General features: G+C 45.7%; 1 protein-coding gene and 1 long non-coding RNA gene across 2 annotated transcripts in view; one reads left to right on the top strand and one right to left on the bottom strand.

Annotated features, from left to right (window-relative positions):
• Vtcn1 (V-set domain containing T cell activation inhibitor 1) overlaps positions 1–2,358 on the bottom strand; it is a 70,733-nt gene extending 68,375 nt beyond the window's left edge. Inside the window, exon 1 of the mRNA XM_021158813.1 lies at positions 2,233–2,358. Coding sequence (XP_021014472.1) covers positions 2,233–2,264 — 32 coding nt within the window. The 5' untranslated portion in view covers positions 2,265–2,358. The remainder of the gene's footprint in view (positions 1–2,232) is intronic.
• On the top strand, positions 2,224–6,471 carry LOC115030621. Its single transcript, XR_003836213.1, has 3 exons — positions 2,224–2,314; positions 2,818–2,885; positions 6,282–6,471. It is a non-coding gene; the product is annotated as an uncharacterized LOC115030621 (long non-coding RNA).
• The last annotated feature ends 9,655 nt before the right edge of the window (positions 6,472–16,126 follow it).

Here is a 16,126-nt window from a genome sequence, read left to right as displayed (position 1 = left end):
GCAAGAAAGGGCTTCAATTGCATTTGTTATCATCCCATAACAAAGGAATGAGATCTTGGGGACTCTTTCTCTATTGTCAGACCCTTGTCAGCATCTTGGTCATCTTTGTCCCAGTGCCTAGTGCAACACCCATCAGAGAACAGACACCCGGTTATACTGTTCACCAGAACATATGCTCTCAGATTAGTGATCCTGACCTCCACCCTTGGACTCCAAGCAGCACTTGACAAATGGTCCATTAGTGACTGTTGGTGCCATGGACAGCCATGATGGCAGGAGAATCTGGATCACACAGCTCCTCATGTGCCAGGGCATTCTTTCCCCAAGCATACATATTCTGAGAGAGAGGTTAAAAGCATCAAACTCTAGTAAGGGAGCAATCTGCTGGGTCTGCAGAAGATGGGATGGCAGGCCCTCCCATGAGCTATGTCTTGGAACTATCAATGAGAGGAGCGATTATGAATAAAAGGGATTATGGCAAAGAAAGGAGATTAGTTGGCACTGAGAGAGGACACTGGGTTCCCCAAATGGGTTCTGTTTGTATCTAAAGAAAAGCTTTCTGATCCCACTATCCATTGAGATGATCAGGATCCCTCTTCCCCGTCTGTCACTCTTGTGGCTTGTCCCTGATTTTGCAACTGCAACATTTAAATGGTGAACAAGGCAACCAGGGTCACTAAGAGGAGACTCTGTTGATCCTAGTGGGTCACTAAATTTTAGAGGGTGGGGGGACCCACATTTTGAACACCCACCTCTGGCTGATCCTCCAGCAAAACCAGTCTGGCTGGTTGCAATGTATTATTAGAAAGCCCACGTGCCTGACCTTGGAACAACAGAGACACTTGTTTCCCATCCTGGAGAACCTAAGCTTGGGTGGTGGAGGAGGAAGGCCATGGCGGGAGCAGGAGCAAGCTCCTCAGAGCATCGGAGAGTGGGTTTAAAGCTGCCCCACCCCTTATGCATATAGCTTCAGGGCTATGAAGAACCTTTACAAGGGGTGATGAGATTCAAAACACCAACAAAGCACCCAGTATGCTGGTGCTTTCAAAATGCTAGCTCCTGACAAGGGCACTTCCGACTGCCATCCACACAGGCTGAGGCTTCTGGACAGAGATGTTTGACACCTGTTGCTCCCCAGGGCGTTGGCCCAGCACAGTGAGGGAGGGGTGCTGTCCAGAGCCCCTCTCTGCTGATCCTGCAGAGCCTCTGCCCCTCCTCTTGCTGAACATGAGTGAGGGAGGTGGAGTTCTCTTTCAAGGGAGGAATTTTCTAGGCTGTGTGGGAAGTGATGTTCTTTACAGACTTTTTATTGTTAATCACTCTCCTTTCTGCCACCTCACCCTCCTTTTCTTTTCTTAACTGGAAGAGACACATGAAATTGGAAGACTGGGTCTTCAAACAACCCCTAGAACCAGCATGTGTGTCTTCCTAAAAACTGTTAATGAGTTAGGACTGACACTGAAATCATCATCTATTTCCTAGTGGGGGAGAAGGAGGGTGGAGGATGGGGCAGGCCGGCACCACCACCACCACCACCAACAACAACAACAACAACTACAACAACAACAAAACCCTTTCATTTTCCATCTCTTTTCAATCAGAAAGGTAAATGATGTCCTAATGGGGAACCTGGAGTATAGCTGAGGAACAGTAGGCGGCAGGTGGGCATGCGTCTTTTTATTGTATTTTATTTTAATTTGTCTGGGGGGTTATGCAGCAATAACCACCAGGGTGTCCTTTCTGGGCTCTCCTGGGAAAATGAGGGACCCCAATCTTGCAGCTGAGATTGGGCTGGAGCTGGGAGTTGGTGTGAGAGTGCAGAGACATTATGCTCACAGGAAAGTGTTGAAACACTGTCTGCCTGTCTGCCTGCTCACCACCAGCCCTGCTCTCCATCCAACCTCTGCAGCTCCATGAACTGGGTTTACTGTGCCTGAACATCTCAGCTGAGTCCTCAGTGTGGTACACACAGTTTTCAATCCACATCTACCTTAGTAGGAATGAGTCTTTCATAAGAAAGAAATCACCTACCAGAACCTTCCCTGAGTCTGGGCAGTTGCTCAGGGCTGCTAAAGTTGATTATTAACCTCTTCCTCCCCCAGTGCTGGACCGGATAAAGTGCAAGTGTGACCCTGTAGCACAGACCACAGGTTGTTAGCACCTCCCAAAGACCCCACCCCTGTTCTCAATTTAGGGAGAGAGAGAGAGAGAGAGAGAGAGAGAGAGGATTACCTCCAAAAGATGATCTGCCCCAAGGAAGCCATGGAGAGGGAGTTCCTTCCCACAGTCCTGCTGTGTGTGGGGCCAGATTTTGGTGAGTGGAGCTGCCTGCCTGCTGCTGCCCTCCTGGGTGTTGTGACTCACATCGGGTTCCTTTGTGCTGTCTTTAAATAGTGCAGGCTGGGAGGGGTGCATGTAGCTGTGGACGGCTCAGGTATGAGGAAATAGCTCCGTGAAGCCAAGGCCCAGGGATGCCTTTCTAGGCCCTGACCTGTGAAAGGGTGAGGAGAAGTTTCCCAGTCTCCACCTCGGGGCTTGAATTCATACAGGTCACTATCTTCCAATTGCACAAGGCACAAGGAGGATCTAAGCTCACTGTCTGAGGAATTCCAGGAAGCTGCAGGGTTGGTAGAAATGCTGATCCCTGCTGGTGTTGACCTCAGACCTTGGCTGGGTCACCCGTGATAGAGTTTCTCTCTCATGCATCTGATCCCTGCTGGTGCTGACCTGAGACAGCAGACTGGGTTGTGCCCACCCCCAACCCGTGCCTCCCTTAGAATCATTCTCTATGTTCAATTTCTGCTGGTGCACTCACAGACAGGCCATGAGCTGAAGCTACAAGAACCCTGGTGTGCCCTGGTGTTGAAGAACTCTGACAAAGCTAGGTGAGGAAATCTTCTGGTTTCCTTTCAGGGAGAGGGTGAGGGGACATGTCCCTATCCCCATTTCTTAATGCTGCTTTGAGATTCCAGAGATGTTGAGAATACATTGCTCAGAAAATTATTCAAGGTGAGTGGATAGCATTCTGAATTTCATGGCAAGGCAGCTCTCTCTCTCTCTCTCTCTCTCTCTCTCTCTCTCTCTCTCTCTCTCTCTCTCTCTCTCCCTCCCTCCCTCCTGTCTTTGAAATGGGTCTCACACTGTAGCCCTGGCTGGCTGGCTTGAAACTTACTAGTCTCACAATGTAGCCCAGGCTACCTCATACTTTATCAATCCTCCTGCCTCAGCCCCTGAGCACTGGGATCACAACCTAGGATATTAGGGAGTTAGCAGGTTTAGAAGAGGCTCCCTGTGCCTGTCCTCTCCCTGAAATAAGCAAAGAGCAACACCCTGGAACCTATGCAGTGTCCATGAAGATGGGTTCTTCCAGGGTTTAGGAAGCTGAGGTCACTGGAGGCCATAGTTTCCTTAGATCTATACATTCTGAGCAAGAGCACAAAGGTCCAACCACTCAGTGAGCTCTGAAAGGAGCGGCTCCACCTCCAACACTCCTCCAGCCACCACATAAGGTCTGAGGAAGGTCCTGGAAGGAAACAAGACAACTGCAAACAAAGGGGCCTGAGGGAGATGTCAATGGGGGCAGGTGCACACTGCCCCATAAGGAAGGTAAGGAGCTAAAGAAACCACAGGTTACACAGTGGGCACTGCCACAGCAGGGAATCCAAGCTGAAGAACATTCTGCCATCTCTGGAGAAGCAAACTGACATCACTCCAGTTCTGGCTGTGAAACAGAAACAGTGAACATATTTTTAAAAATGGCAAAGGGCATTGTGGTGTGTGTGTGTACAGAGAGGAAGACAGACAGACAGACAGACAGACAGACAGAAGCTTTGCTCCCTCTCCAGCCCTTGAGGGACACGCACTGTTCTCTGTGACTCTGCTAATGCCCCCCACCCTGCCCAGTCATCCTCACTCTCCCCTCACCATGGGCTTCCCTGTGATTGTGTCCTCTGGCCACTCTTCACACAGCACCATGTCCCTAGAGTGCCCTCAGCCGCTACTCTGCTCCGCTTCAGCTGCCCTGTATCTGGACTCCTGAGCACCTGTGTCCTCAGCTCAGGTCCTTTGAGCTCTGGCTCCTTACAGCCAGCTGCTGAGTCATCATCTCTCCACTGAGCTCTCCCCTGGAGACTCCACAACTTCATCTGCATCTGCCGCCTGACCCATCATCTTCCTTGTTACAGCTCTCAGAACACAGCAAACTTGCTGGCTGTTTGTTGTAGAGGTCAAGGGACATGTGCCCTCTGCCCTCTGAAAGGTCAAGGAAATAAGTCTGCAAAGAGAGATTACAAAGAAAAGATAAAAAAAAAAAAAAAAAAAAAAAATAAAAAAAAAAAAAAAAAAAAAAAAAAAAAAAAAAGATTAACTTCCAAAAGGAGAAAGGCGCGCACAGGGAGACTCACAGGAGTGATTAGTCACTCACTTAACTTTATTAAAACCATCATGCTCTGCTTGCTTTAAGGACAGTTCAGAGAGAGGCTCATGGTGCTTATCAGAGGACTATGAGATTTCCAAGCAGTCTCATTGGAATTTAAATGTACAAACGGAAAGGATATTATCTTCTCATTCTTTCTGACCTCTATGGGGCTTCATGGTAGGGTAGAGGGCAGCCCACTCTTAAAAGAGATGGGGAATTCCAGAGTTTCCACCCAGCCTTGAGTGGGCAGAAACAAGCTTTCCCTTTAGGTCACATGACTCATGTGTCTTCACACACCATGTTTGGGTGATATCAAAAAGCGTCACCCTTGCCCCCATCTTCCCTTGTTCCGCACATCCCTACATCCAGCCATCTCTGGACTCTCCCTCTTGGATGACTTTGCTATGGTGGTCAGAACAAAGTGGCCCAGGCTGGGCAGCCCCAACCACAGGGCTTTATCCCTTCTCGATTCTGAAGGCTCTAGGTCTGGGGATGATGCATTGGCAGCTCCGTGTCTCCTGAGGTCCCTCACAGCAGCGTGGGGTCTTCTCCAGAGTCTTTCTCTGCACAGCTGCTTCCTCGTCTTATCCTCCTACCAGGACAGTGGCCATATTTAACTAAGGCCTGGCCTGAAGGCCTCACTTGAATCTCATGGCTTCTTTGCTGGCTCTGTCTTCTGAGTGCTGACATTCTGAGGTTCTCTAAGGGTCAAGCTCAAGGGTTTTGGAGAGAGATAATTCAAATGGCAGTGTTCCTTTATACATCCAATTCCTTTACACACTTCTTTATACATTTTACTCTCCAATATGACTAGGCTCCCACTAGTTTCCAATTGATTATTAAATTTATTTTATTACTTAAATTATTAAATTATTAAACTTATTAAAATAATTTAGTGGCTTGGTGAGACGGCTCAGTGAGTAAAGCGTTCAATGTGTAAGGGCAAGGACCTAAATTTAACACCGCCTCCCCGCAGAAGTTCAGGTAAAGCCAGATACAGCAATTTGTACCTGAATTCTCAGTGATGCAGTGAGATGGGAGAGAGAGATTGAAGAATCTCTGGAAACTCACAGCCAGCTGACCTGGTGTAAACAACAGCAAGGACCCTCACATGCATGCACACACACATACACATGCACACACACACACACTTCTTTTGAGGTGGAGCTGGAGAGATGGCTCAGCAGTTAAAAGCATCTTACAGTACCCAGATCCTGTGTACTTCCATTCCAATGCCTTCTTCTGATGTCTGTGGGCTCATGCACACACATGGTGAATATGCCTACACCCAGGTACACATATGCACATATAATAAAATAAATGAATTAAACAAAATTTAGTTTACACGTGTCATTGTTCCCACAGGCAGCCCCTAGGGGGCATTTGACACACTTCTGCAATGCAGAATTCTAAAATGCATGCTGTCTCTCTCCCTGCACTGTGTGGACCAGGCATTTTCCACTGATTTCTCTAAAGTGACATGCTTTCTCAGGACAAGCAGCCTGGTTATTTGTTGGTCTCTCCACCTAGAATCCATCCCCGCCTTTTCTTTGTTTTATGCAGATCTGTGGTTTACCTGCTCCCATGTGACCCTGGAGACTCTGCTTGCGACTGTTGACTTGTCTGTGGCCTTTACTAATCACACCGTAAAAATAGGAACAGCATTCTAACCTCCTTTGTATTTCACACTAACTGGAGGCATGCACAGAACAAGCGATCATTAAATATTTGTTGAATAAACACATCTGTTCCTTTCACAGTGCACAGCCATGGCCTGGTTTCCTGTTTCCTGCTTCTGCATCTGTCTCATTCCTGGTATACAAACTCCTAGAGGATAAAAACCAAATTTTTTCTTTGTCACCAGGTCCTAGCACCAACCCAGACATAAAAGGACTGTAGCAATTGATGGATGGGAAGAGGGATGGGCTTGGACTGTGACCCATCAATCAAGTACTTCCTGGAGCTGTCTGACGAGCTGGATTGACACCGTTAAGGGTGGAAGAGAGCATGCTGCATTGGGAAAGAAGGAGCCATTTAGGCTTGAGCACAAGAGGAAAAAGGGAAGCAAAAATAATTTGTTTCTTGAAATAAAATCAGCTTTCTTTTTATTGATCTTGAGAAAGAAAGTGACAGAGACGAATTGAATGCATGTGGACCCAAAAAGCCCTCCTGTGAATGTTTTAGGTGATTCATACAGTTGGGCTTCAAACTTCTCACTTAGTATTGTACATCTGTCTGTGTGCCAGGCTTCATGTCTCCTGGGACAGCGAATCCTGGCCGGGACAGGAAGAGCATCCACACCTGTGTGAGGCTTCTACAGTTTTCACACAAGACCCTGAGTTCACATGACCCTTACCACAAATAGCCTTGGGCGGGAGTATTACAACTGGGGAGACTAAGCCTCAGAGATGAACGAGCTGTCCAAAGCCTACCAGTCTGTGTTTCCCAGGGTCTTACTTGCTGCCATGTATATATATGAAATCATATTAACAAAAACATCACTGACTTCAACGTTCCCCCTTTTTTTTTAGTTGTTTATTTTATGTACATAAGTGCTCTGTCTTCACACACACACACCAGAAGAGGGCATCAGATCCCATTACAGATGGTTTGTGAGCCACCCTGTGGGTGCTGGGAATTGAACTAGGGACCTCTGGAAGAGAAGTCAGTGCACTTGAACACTGAGCCATTTTGTTCTTGAACCTGTATTCTAAGACCAAACTTCTAGCTTATCTACAAATTTTATCTCTCATAGTCTCAAGCCATTTACCTGGAGTTTCTCAGGAAAGCTGTTGGGGAGTCTTCTGCCAAGGACCTTCAGGTCCTGCTTCCCTGTCTTGGTGCCTTTGACTGTCTTGTCTGACACTTGGTCTTTGTAACATTAGCAGACATGGTACAGGTAGAGTACTTAAGCATTTGGGATGTCTTATGTGGCTACCGAGCACTCTTCTGCCACTGTGTGAAGGGGGATGAGATGAGCCATTCCAGCAGGGACCCCTGAAACACCAGCGCCCAGCTGACCTGTGGCTGATCAGCCACACACATAACCTCAGGTTAGGGGAACCCCCAACTCAGTCTGAATTACGCAATGGAGAACAAAGAAAGCAGCTGTGGTCTTAGTACTACATTAGGGGGCAGGTTGTTACTTATGCAGTAGATAACTGGCACACTAGTCTCTCACTTTACCCCCCTCCGCCTTTCTTTCTGATGTTCTCTGCTTCTGAAGCTACTTCCTGTGTCATTTCACTATTGTCAGCACACACTAAGTCAACCCTAATCTCTGTAGCAAAGAAATGGTATCTCATTTCTAAATTGGTACTGTGCTAAGGCATGTTACATAGATGCATTCATATACAACCGTATGTATGTGTGCCTTGGAGTTTTAAGAAAGTAAAAAAAAAAAGTTATTGAATCTGAATACAGGAAAGCAATACCAAGGGGCCATGTTAGTTATGTTTGTCTTTGTAGCAAAACCTGTCTGTGTGGGGACGGGGTGGTGTGCAGTAAAATAGGCAAGATTTATTTTGACTCATGCCTGCATGGTTCCAGTCCAAGGTCAGCTGTCTCCATCCTTTCACCCTCAGGCAAGGTACAACATCATGGCTTTTAGATGTGGTAGCACAGAGTGGGTCACCTCATGGCAGCCAGGAAGGAGAAAAGAAAATAAGACAGGAATGCCAAGACACGACAGACATGCCTACTAACCTACTTCCTCCAGCTGGGCCTTTCCTGCTAATAGTCCCCACTCTGAGCCCATGTATAGAGTAAGCCCTCAGTGAAGTTGGAGCCACCATGAAGCCTTTAACAAACGAACCTCAGGAGAACTCTTAATAGGCAAACCACTATAGGGAGCCTCAGCTGTTCAAAGTAAGAGCCCTACGTTTAAAGCCATATTTCAGGAGCCCTTTCATACACTAGTATAATTCAAAACCAGCTCTAAAAACAATACCTCGTGGTTAGCAAGGTGTGGTGGTTTGAATGAGAAATGTTCCCCAACGGGCTCCGATATTTGAACAGTAGGTTTTCAGTTTGTTTGGGGAGGCTTAGGTAGTGCAGTCTTGCTGGAGGAAGTACATCACTGGGGACAGGCAGTGAGATTATATACACCCCACTTCCAGTTTGCTCTCTCTCTGCTGCCTTCATTTACAGTTGGAAGCTCTCAGCCTCCTGCCCCTGCCACCATGCCTGCTGCTTGCTCCCACAGCTCCCAGAAATGAAGGATTCTTACCCCACTGGGACTGGATAACACTAAGTCCTCTCTGTTCTTGGTTATGATCTGTTATCGCAGCAACTGAAGAGTAACTAGTACACAAAGCTTTGGAATTTTAAGTCAGTTTGCTAAAGGAGATCTTTAAAATGTATTTTTACTTGTAGTTGACACATAGTACTTAAATGTAACGATTTTTATGGAGGGCAGGGTGACATTTCATATATGTGTGCAGTTTTAACTGATCATATCAGGGTCACTGGAATATCTGTCACCTCAGTCATGTGTCCTTGCTTTGTGTTGAAGAAGACTCAAGATTGTTTCTACTAACTATTTTGAAACTACCACCAATTATTGTCAAGTGTATTTAGGGGAAAGATCTTATATTCAGCAAAGCTAGCAAGAACAGACCTTTGTAATCTTATTGCAGGAAGCCCCAAAGGGTTCAGTATCGGAGGGACGGGGGTTGCTGTTACTTAATCGATATTAAGGAGTTGGACTAGAAATATAGTACATTGATAGATAGAGCAGCTGCCTAGCAAGCACAAGGCCCTGACTTCAAGCCACAGTCCTGAAAAATTAAGGAGCTCTATTTCATCTGAGGGGAGCAGTGTCTGAGGCAGACACCGTGCCTTCTCTCTATCTTCTCTTTCAGCCCAAGGCCCCAGACATAGCCTCCTGGAAGCCACCCACGGGCTTACTAGTTTGCAATTTTGTTTACAATCCTCACTAAGTCAGAATACACTGGAGCATGGATAAAATCTCTGGTCAGCTGACTCCAAATTCAGTGCTACCCCATTAGGTCTTGGGGACACTAACAACTGACCACAGCTCTCTTTCCTATCAGAGTGGGGATGCTGCCTTTGAAAACAGCAACCAGACATCTCTGACCAAGCAGTGGAGGTGGCTGTTGTGGCACGTGAGGTAGTCAGCCATGCTGTAACAGAGCTGGCGGACACAACTGGTGTCCGTTGGTGCACAGTCTGAGGCTGAGGTGTGAAGGTACTGGTAGGTTTGTTCCTTCTGAGGACTCTGGGAGAAGGATCTGCCCCCATGGGCGAGCGCTTCTCTCCTTCCCCTGGAGATGGTTTTCCCTTCCTGTTTACACATATGTCAGGATGCTTCTCCTTGTTGTAAAATGTATCAGTCATATTTGCTTATAACCCTTGCTGAAGACCTCACTGAAACCTGCTTACTTCTGTAGCTAGACTTTCTCCAAAGAAGGTCACATTCTGAGTTCCCAAGAAGTGAGGCATTGTCAAGACTTCAATATGTCCTTTAGGTGGGTACCAAAGTCATTGTGTTCTTTCTTAAGGTGTATGTTGAAATGAAATACTTTTTTTTGCTTTAACACTTCTGCAGAGCTTAGGGTTGAAGCCACAGCTTTGCATGCACAAGAAAAGTGCTCTTACCACTGAACTACACCCACAAGACCTCATGTGCTGAAATCTGAACCCTCAGAGTAGTGGGTGTATTGGGGGGGTGATTTAGGATTAGATCAATGCCTTGATAGAAGGAACTCTGGAGAGCACTCTCTCTGCCTCCTCTCTCTGCCACGTGAAGAACTACAAAAGGTCAGCAGTTCCTATCCCAGAATTATCCCCATCAGACCTCCCTCAAGATGGTACCTCAGTCTTGGAACTCTGAGAAACAAACATTGTTTAAGCTGCCTGGGATATGGTTAAGGCAGCCTAGGAGACAACTCCATTGCCTCAGTCTCTCAGGGAACCCTCCTTCTCAGCAGCATCTAAGGCCTATGGGCCAGAGGCTGCATAGGCTCTGGGTATTCATAACCACAGCTTTGGGAAACTGCACAGCCACAGGAAGGAGAGCCAGAGCAGTGAACTGCTGCTATCACTCAAAGGAGAACTAGTCCTCCCTGACCTACTGACAGGATTGGCCCTGTGTCTTCCTAGCCAATGGACGATGTGTAGGCGCCACATGTGCTCCTCATAGGATCTGGTCTCCCCAATGAGGCCACCGGTGGTTATGAAAAACACCTTTCATGCCACAGCCACTGAGATCTGAGAGTTGTTTGTTCTCAGCCTTGCTTCACTCATGAGTGTCCCAACCTTCTCAAATGGGAAAAAACAAAAAACAAAAAAACTGCTTTAACTAATGAGTGTAGTTCTGTGGCTGCCCCTCAGTAGTAAAGCCTTGCCCAGGAGGCTGTGCTGCAAGAAAAAGGATATACATGTGCAACTGTGTAGCAAACACAAGGATAAATTACACGTGACTCAAAGATTATGGATAATTTATGAATCTATGACAGGACTAGACAAACATAATAATTACCTTTGTAATCTTAGGACAGGGAAGGACTTCCTAAACACAGCCCAAAATCCAGAATCCAAGACCAGAGAGCAGTGGTTTTCAACCTGTGGGTTGAGACTCCTTTGGGGTCACATATCAGATATTCTGTATATCAGACATTTACATTGCAATTCATAACAGTAGCGAGATTACAGTTATGAAGAAGCAACATAATTATGTTATGGTTGGGGGTCGCCACAAGTGGAGGAACTATATTAAAGGGTCGCAGCATCAGGAAGATTGAGAATATATAGTGATACATTGCATAAAAACAAAAAGTAGCCCAGGAGAATTAACAAGAGAAAGACTTTAGTCTGGGGTATAGCTGGTGTCTTAGTTATGGTCTTATTGCTGTGAACAGACACCATGACCAATGCAAGTCTTATAAAGGACAACATTTAATTCGGGCTGGCTTACAGATTAAGAGGTTCAGTCCATTCTCATCAAAGTGGGAACATGACAGCATCCATGTTCAGCAGGCATGGTGCAGGAGGAGCTGAGAGTTCTACATCTTCATCTGAAGGCTGCTAGCAAAATACTGGCTTCCAGGCAGCTAGGATGAGGATCTTAAAGCCCACACCCACAGTGACATACCTACTTCAACAAGGCCACACCTCCTCCAACAGGACCACACCTTCTGATAATGCCACTCCCTGGGCTGAACACATACAAACTCTAATAGCTCGTGTGCTGGATGACCTGATTCCTTGCTCTCTACTTCACCATCCTATGCTGACTTCTCATGCTGTCTCCAGTCTCAGCCCCCTTATTTGCTTCAAGCCCTGCTTATTTTGCCATTGGGTCAGCAGCAGACATGGGCACTGGTACTGCCTCACTGCTGGTATTTTGCTTGTTTTTACATTTTTTTTAAACTGTCTTGTGACCACCCTGAGAAGGCTTTTGACCTACCAGGTAGCTGGCTATGTCAGTCCTCTTTATTGACAGCGAAGGACAGAGCACTTGTGGAACACAGGACAACCTGTCTCAGCTGAGTCTGTCTTGAGCAAAAAGTGGCCATTGTTTCAAGTTAATACTTTCTGTGGTGGCTTGTGACACAGGAAAAGAAAATATCATTGATGCAATAAACAAAACAAGAATCAAAGACAAATGGCAGATGGAGGAAGCTCTCAGAGCTCATCTCCTGAGGGGTTGTTTTTCATATAGAAGTTTACTGTAATTCCAGAGAAAAATGGCTGAAAAATACAAGTTTACTGTTCATTATAAAGAAATCACAAATCACATTCAAAATGTATGAAAACATAGGCTCAGCCATCAGTTTAATGCCAAGTAAATCTACAGAGATTCTAATGTCAGCCAGGCCAGCAGCTGACATTACTACATCCAGTACTAGCAATGTTGCAGACAGGTGCTTTCATACACTGAAGGTGGGATTGTAGCCAACAGGACAATTTGGTAATACCAGTGACAATTACAAACACATAGGTAGTTTAGTCTACTGTCATTCTAGAAGTGTACCCCACAAATGGACTAACAAACCAAAGGTCCAAAGTGATTCTCTTCCAGGTTTCCAATACCAAAAACCTGATGGCAACTTAAACCTCACTAAGGTGAGATAGATGAGTGAGTCATCTGGATTATACAATGCTATGCAAATATGAAAATGGATAAGGAAGCTGGTGTGTATAGAGATGAAAAGCTAGCCAAGATGTTACTGAAAGAAGCCAGTTGTAGAGGAACACAAACACATGTGTTTGCTTGTGTCTGTCTCTCACTGTCTTCTCGGCACTGGTGAGATTTAGGTTTGCGCATGCAATGCTCCCAGTACAAGGTATGCTCTTCTCTCTCATACTCCAAATACTTCCCATCCTTCTAAGTCTGTAAGAAGCCCATCTTTCTTCCTCTTCCTCTTCCTCTTCCTCTTCCTCTTCCTCTTCCTCTTCCTCTTCCTCTTCTCCTTCTTCTCCTCCCTCCTCTCCCTCCTTCTCCCTCCTCCTCCCCCTCTTCCTCCTCTTCTTCCTCTTTCTTCCCCTCCTCTGCCTCCTCCTCCTCCTCCTCCTCTTATTTGTGAGGGAGGACACAAAGGTTGGGGGGTGGAGCTGGGAGGACTAGAAAGTTGTTATAATCAGGGTGCATGATATGAAATTCACAAATAAAAATATTATGGGAAAACATCTTACGGTTTTATTGCCATGAAGAGACACCATGACCATGGCAACTCTTATGATTGAAAACATTTAACTGGGTCTGGCTTATAGTTCAAAGGTTTAGTCGATTATCATTATGGTGGTATACAGAGAGACATGGTGCAGGAGAAGAAGCTGAGAGTTCTACATCTTGATCCACAGGCAACTGGAGACAGGCTTGAGCTTATGACATCTCAAAGCCTACCCCCTGGTCACCTATCTCCTCCAACAAAGCCACACCTCCTAATAATGCTACTCCCTATGGGATTTGAGGGCCATTTTCTTTCAATATATCACAAAAAAAGAAGAAAGAAAGAGAGACAGAGACAGAGAGAGAGAGAGAGAGAGAGAGAGAGAGAGAGAGAGAGAGAGAGAGAGAGAAACTCATCACATGGTAAATCTTCAGGTTCTTTACAGCCTAACTCAATGTCCTGTGCCTGCTATCTGTGAATCAATGCTAGTGTATTGAAAATGTTGATATCCTAAAGGATCATGGGACATAGAGTAGGGAAGGAAACTGACTTGCATCCAAAGAAGAGGCTGGGAGCTAGATGAGTTCAAAAGTATCAGCCCAATGCAATCAGAGCTTGTGTCCTAATGGAAAAATGAGGTGTCCCACTCTATGACAGCCTCTCATGACTAGCAAAATACTCACTTGCCAGTGTACAGTCTTACAGATGGGTGACTGAGGACACATCTACCCAGTCCAAGTAGATAATGGCAGGTGTAACTCAATGGTTGTAGAAAGAACCTTGTGAGTTCAGATCCACAAACATCTTGACTGAGGGAGTCCTACTGTGTTCATAGATTCCCACATATTTATCTCATTTAACCATCCCAACAATCCTTGGGGTTGGGAAGATCACTCCACCTTACAGACATGAAACTTCAGCACAGACTGATCATCAGTCAGTGGACTGTTGGGGTGCCAAGCACCTCTGGATGTTGTTGCATTCCCCAGTTGCTGCTGCCAAAGGCATCAGTGAAATACAGAAATAGCTTAAACACAAATACAAAGAATCCTAAAGTCAGCTAGACTGAAGGATAAGAACCAACCAACGAGGAGACAGAGGGAAGGAAAGATGGGGATGGGAAGAATGGAGGGGAGGAAGAGCGGTTACAATGGCAGCTCGGAAGCTTTCTACAGGATCAGAAATGTAGGACAGAGCCACAAGTTCTCATTCTTCCCTGGAAGGATGCTGTCTTAAGAATCTTGGGTATAAATAGGCACGCTTGACCTTCTCTCTTCTGTCCTCTTTCCTGGTGGCTGTCACAGCTGATTTTGAACCCCTATTTGTTTCTCTCCTGTCTCTTCCTTCATACGACTATTCATGCAAACCTGTCTCATGGCCGGAGCCAGGTGAACATGGATGCTTACAGGGTGGAGAGAGTCAATCTGTGTCTTCCATAGATTCACACATCACCATGTTGCCAGCATCCCAGGATACAATCTACAGCATTGGAGATGGAATCCAGGGCCTAATGCATACAGCATAAGCCCTCTTTCATTGAGCTAACCCTTGCCCAACATATCCTAGTTAAATCTTAATTTTGTATGTCAGGGGACAGACAAGATGTCAAGTGGCCCATGTAGTTTATAAACTCACAATGTTTTGCAGCTGGCCTTGAACTCCTGTTACCATCTCCTGAGTGCTGAGATTACAGGCACGTCCATCTTGGTTAAATCTGAATTTTAAGAAATAATTAAATTGAGCATGTTTCTAGCCCCTTGGAGAATAAAAGGAATAGATAAACAAAGCATAAAGAAATAGGTTCCTGGCCTGGTTAACCTTTAAACCCTTCGACAATTTGGCAATAGTTGAACTTAAAGAAGTAAAAGACAGGGAGAACGGAACAGTAGAGACTTAGCAAATGACATTCTTTCTGGAATGGCTTTCATTCTCCCTGGAAAGTTCATCTACTCTGCTGCTGCCCCTGCTGATTCCTTTGTTAATATTGGAACCAGTGTTTTGGGGCACCATCCAGGCTTTCAACAGCCCAGGAAGAGTAGGGAGGCACCAGTTTCATGGTCTGAGCTCTGCCAGGTTCTCAACCTCTCTGGTATGAGTCAACTGCTGTTGTTCTACTCTGGCCTTAATGTGTAAGCCCTTTAATATATATTTGTTACATTTGTTTTGTTCCTCTAGTGAGTGCTGATTAGTACAAATTATCATAACTTTTTAGTAAATCAACACTTTTTAAAATGAATTATCTAATGTTACAGTTTGGGGTTGCTTTAAATTTATCTCATCACCATCATCATAATCATCACTGTGTGTGTGTGTGTGTGTGTGTGTATGTGTGTGTATGTGTGTGTATGTGTGTGCGTGTGCGTGTGTGTGTGTATGTGTGTGTGTGTGTGCGTGTGTGTGTGTGCCCAGAAAGGAAGTGGTTATGAGCTGCCAGATGTGGTTGGGAACTAAACTTGGGTCCTCTGAAACAGCAGCAAGTTAAGATAGATCTTAACCATTGAGCCATCTCTTCAGCCCCATGGTTCGGATTTAAACTTGCATCTAAACTCTTGTGTTAAAGTCTTAGCTCCCAAAGCATTCAGAAGTGGGACTTTGGGGAAGTGATTAGGCATGCAGGGTCTGACCTCATGAATAGATACTCCACCTGTAGATTTATAAATGTTTATGGGTTATGGATAGGTAGTGTAAACTTTAGATGATGCGACCTAGTTGGAGGTAGGAGATCCTTGACTCCCTGTCTCTCTTCCACATCCCCTCCATCTCCGCTCCCAGCAACTACACAGTCAGCAGCTTGGTCCCACCACGTGCTTCCTGCCATAATGATCTTCCTCATCCTCAGTCCAGGAACAACAGAGCTAATGACCACACACTGAAGCCACGAGTCTAAGTCCGTCTTTCCTCCTTTAAGTTGTTTATCTCAGGTATCTGGTCACAGTGACAGAAAGCTGGCTTAGTAATCCATCCAATCACAGTAAGCTACAACTTACTATTGCATGACAAAGTTGTGTAACTCTGTGTTTTTGTCTGGTCTAACACTGGTTATATATAACTACGAGTATTGATATCTGAAGCT

Source organism: Mus caroli, chromosome 3 (genome assembly GCF_900094665.2).
Source record: "Mus caroli chromosome 3, CAROLI_EIJ_v1.1, whole genome shotgun sequence".
Classification (NCBI taxonomy): Eukaryota; Metazoa; Chordata; class Mammalia; order Rodentia; family Muridae; genus Mus; species Mus caroli.
Note: the sequence above shows the minus strand (reverse complement) of the source record. Positions and strands in the feature narration are given on the sequence as shown.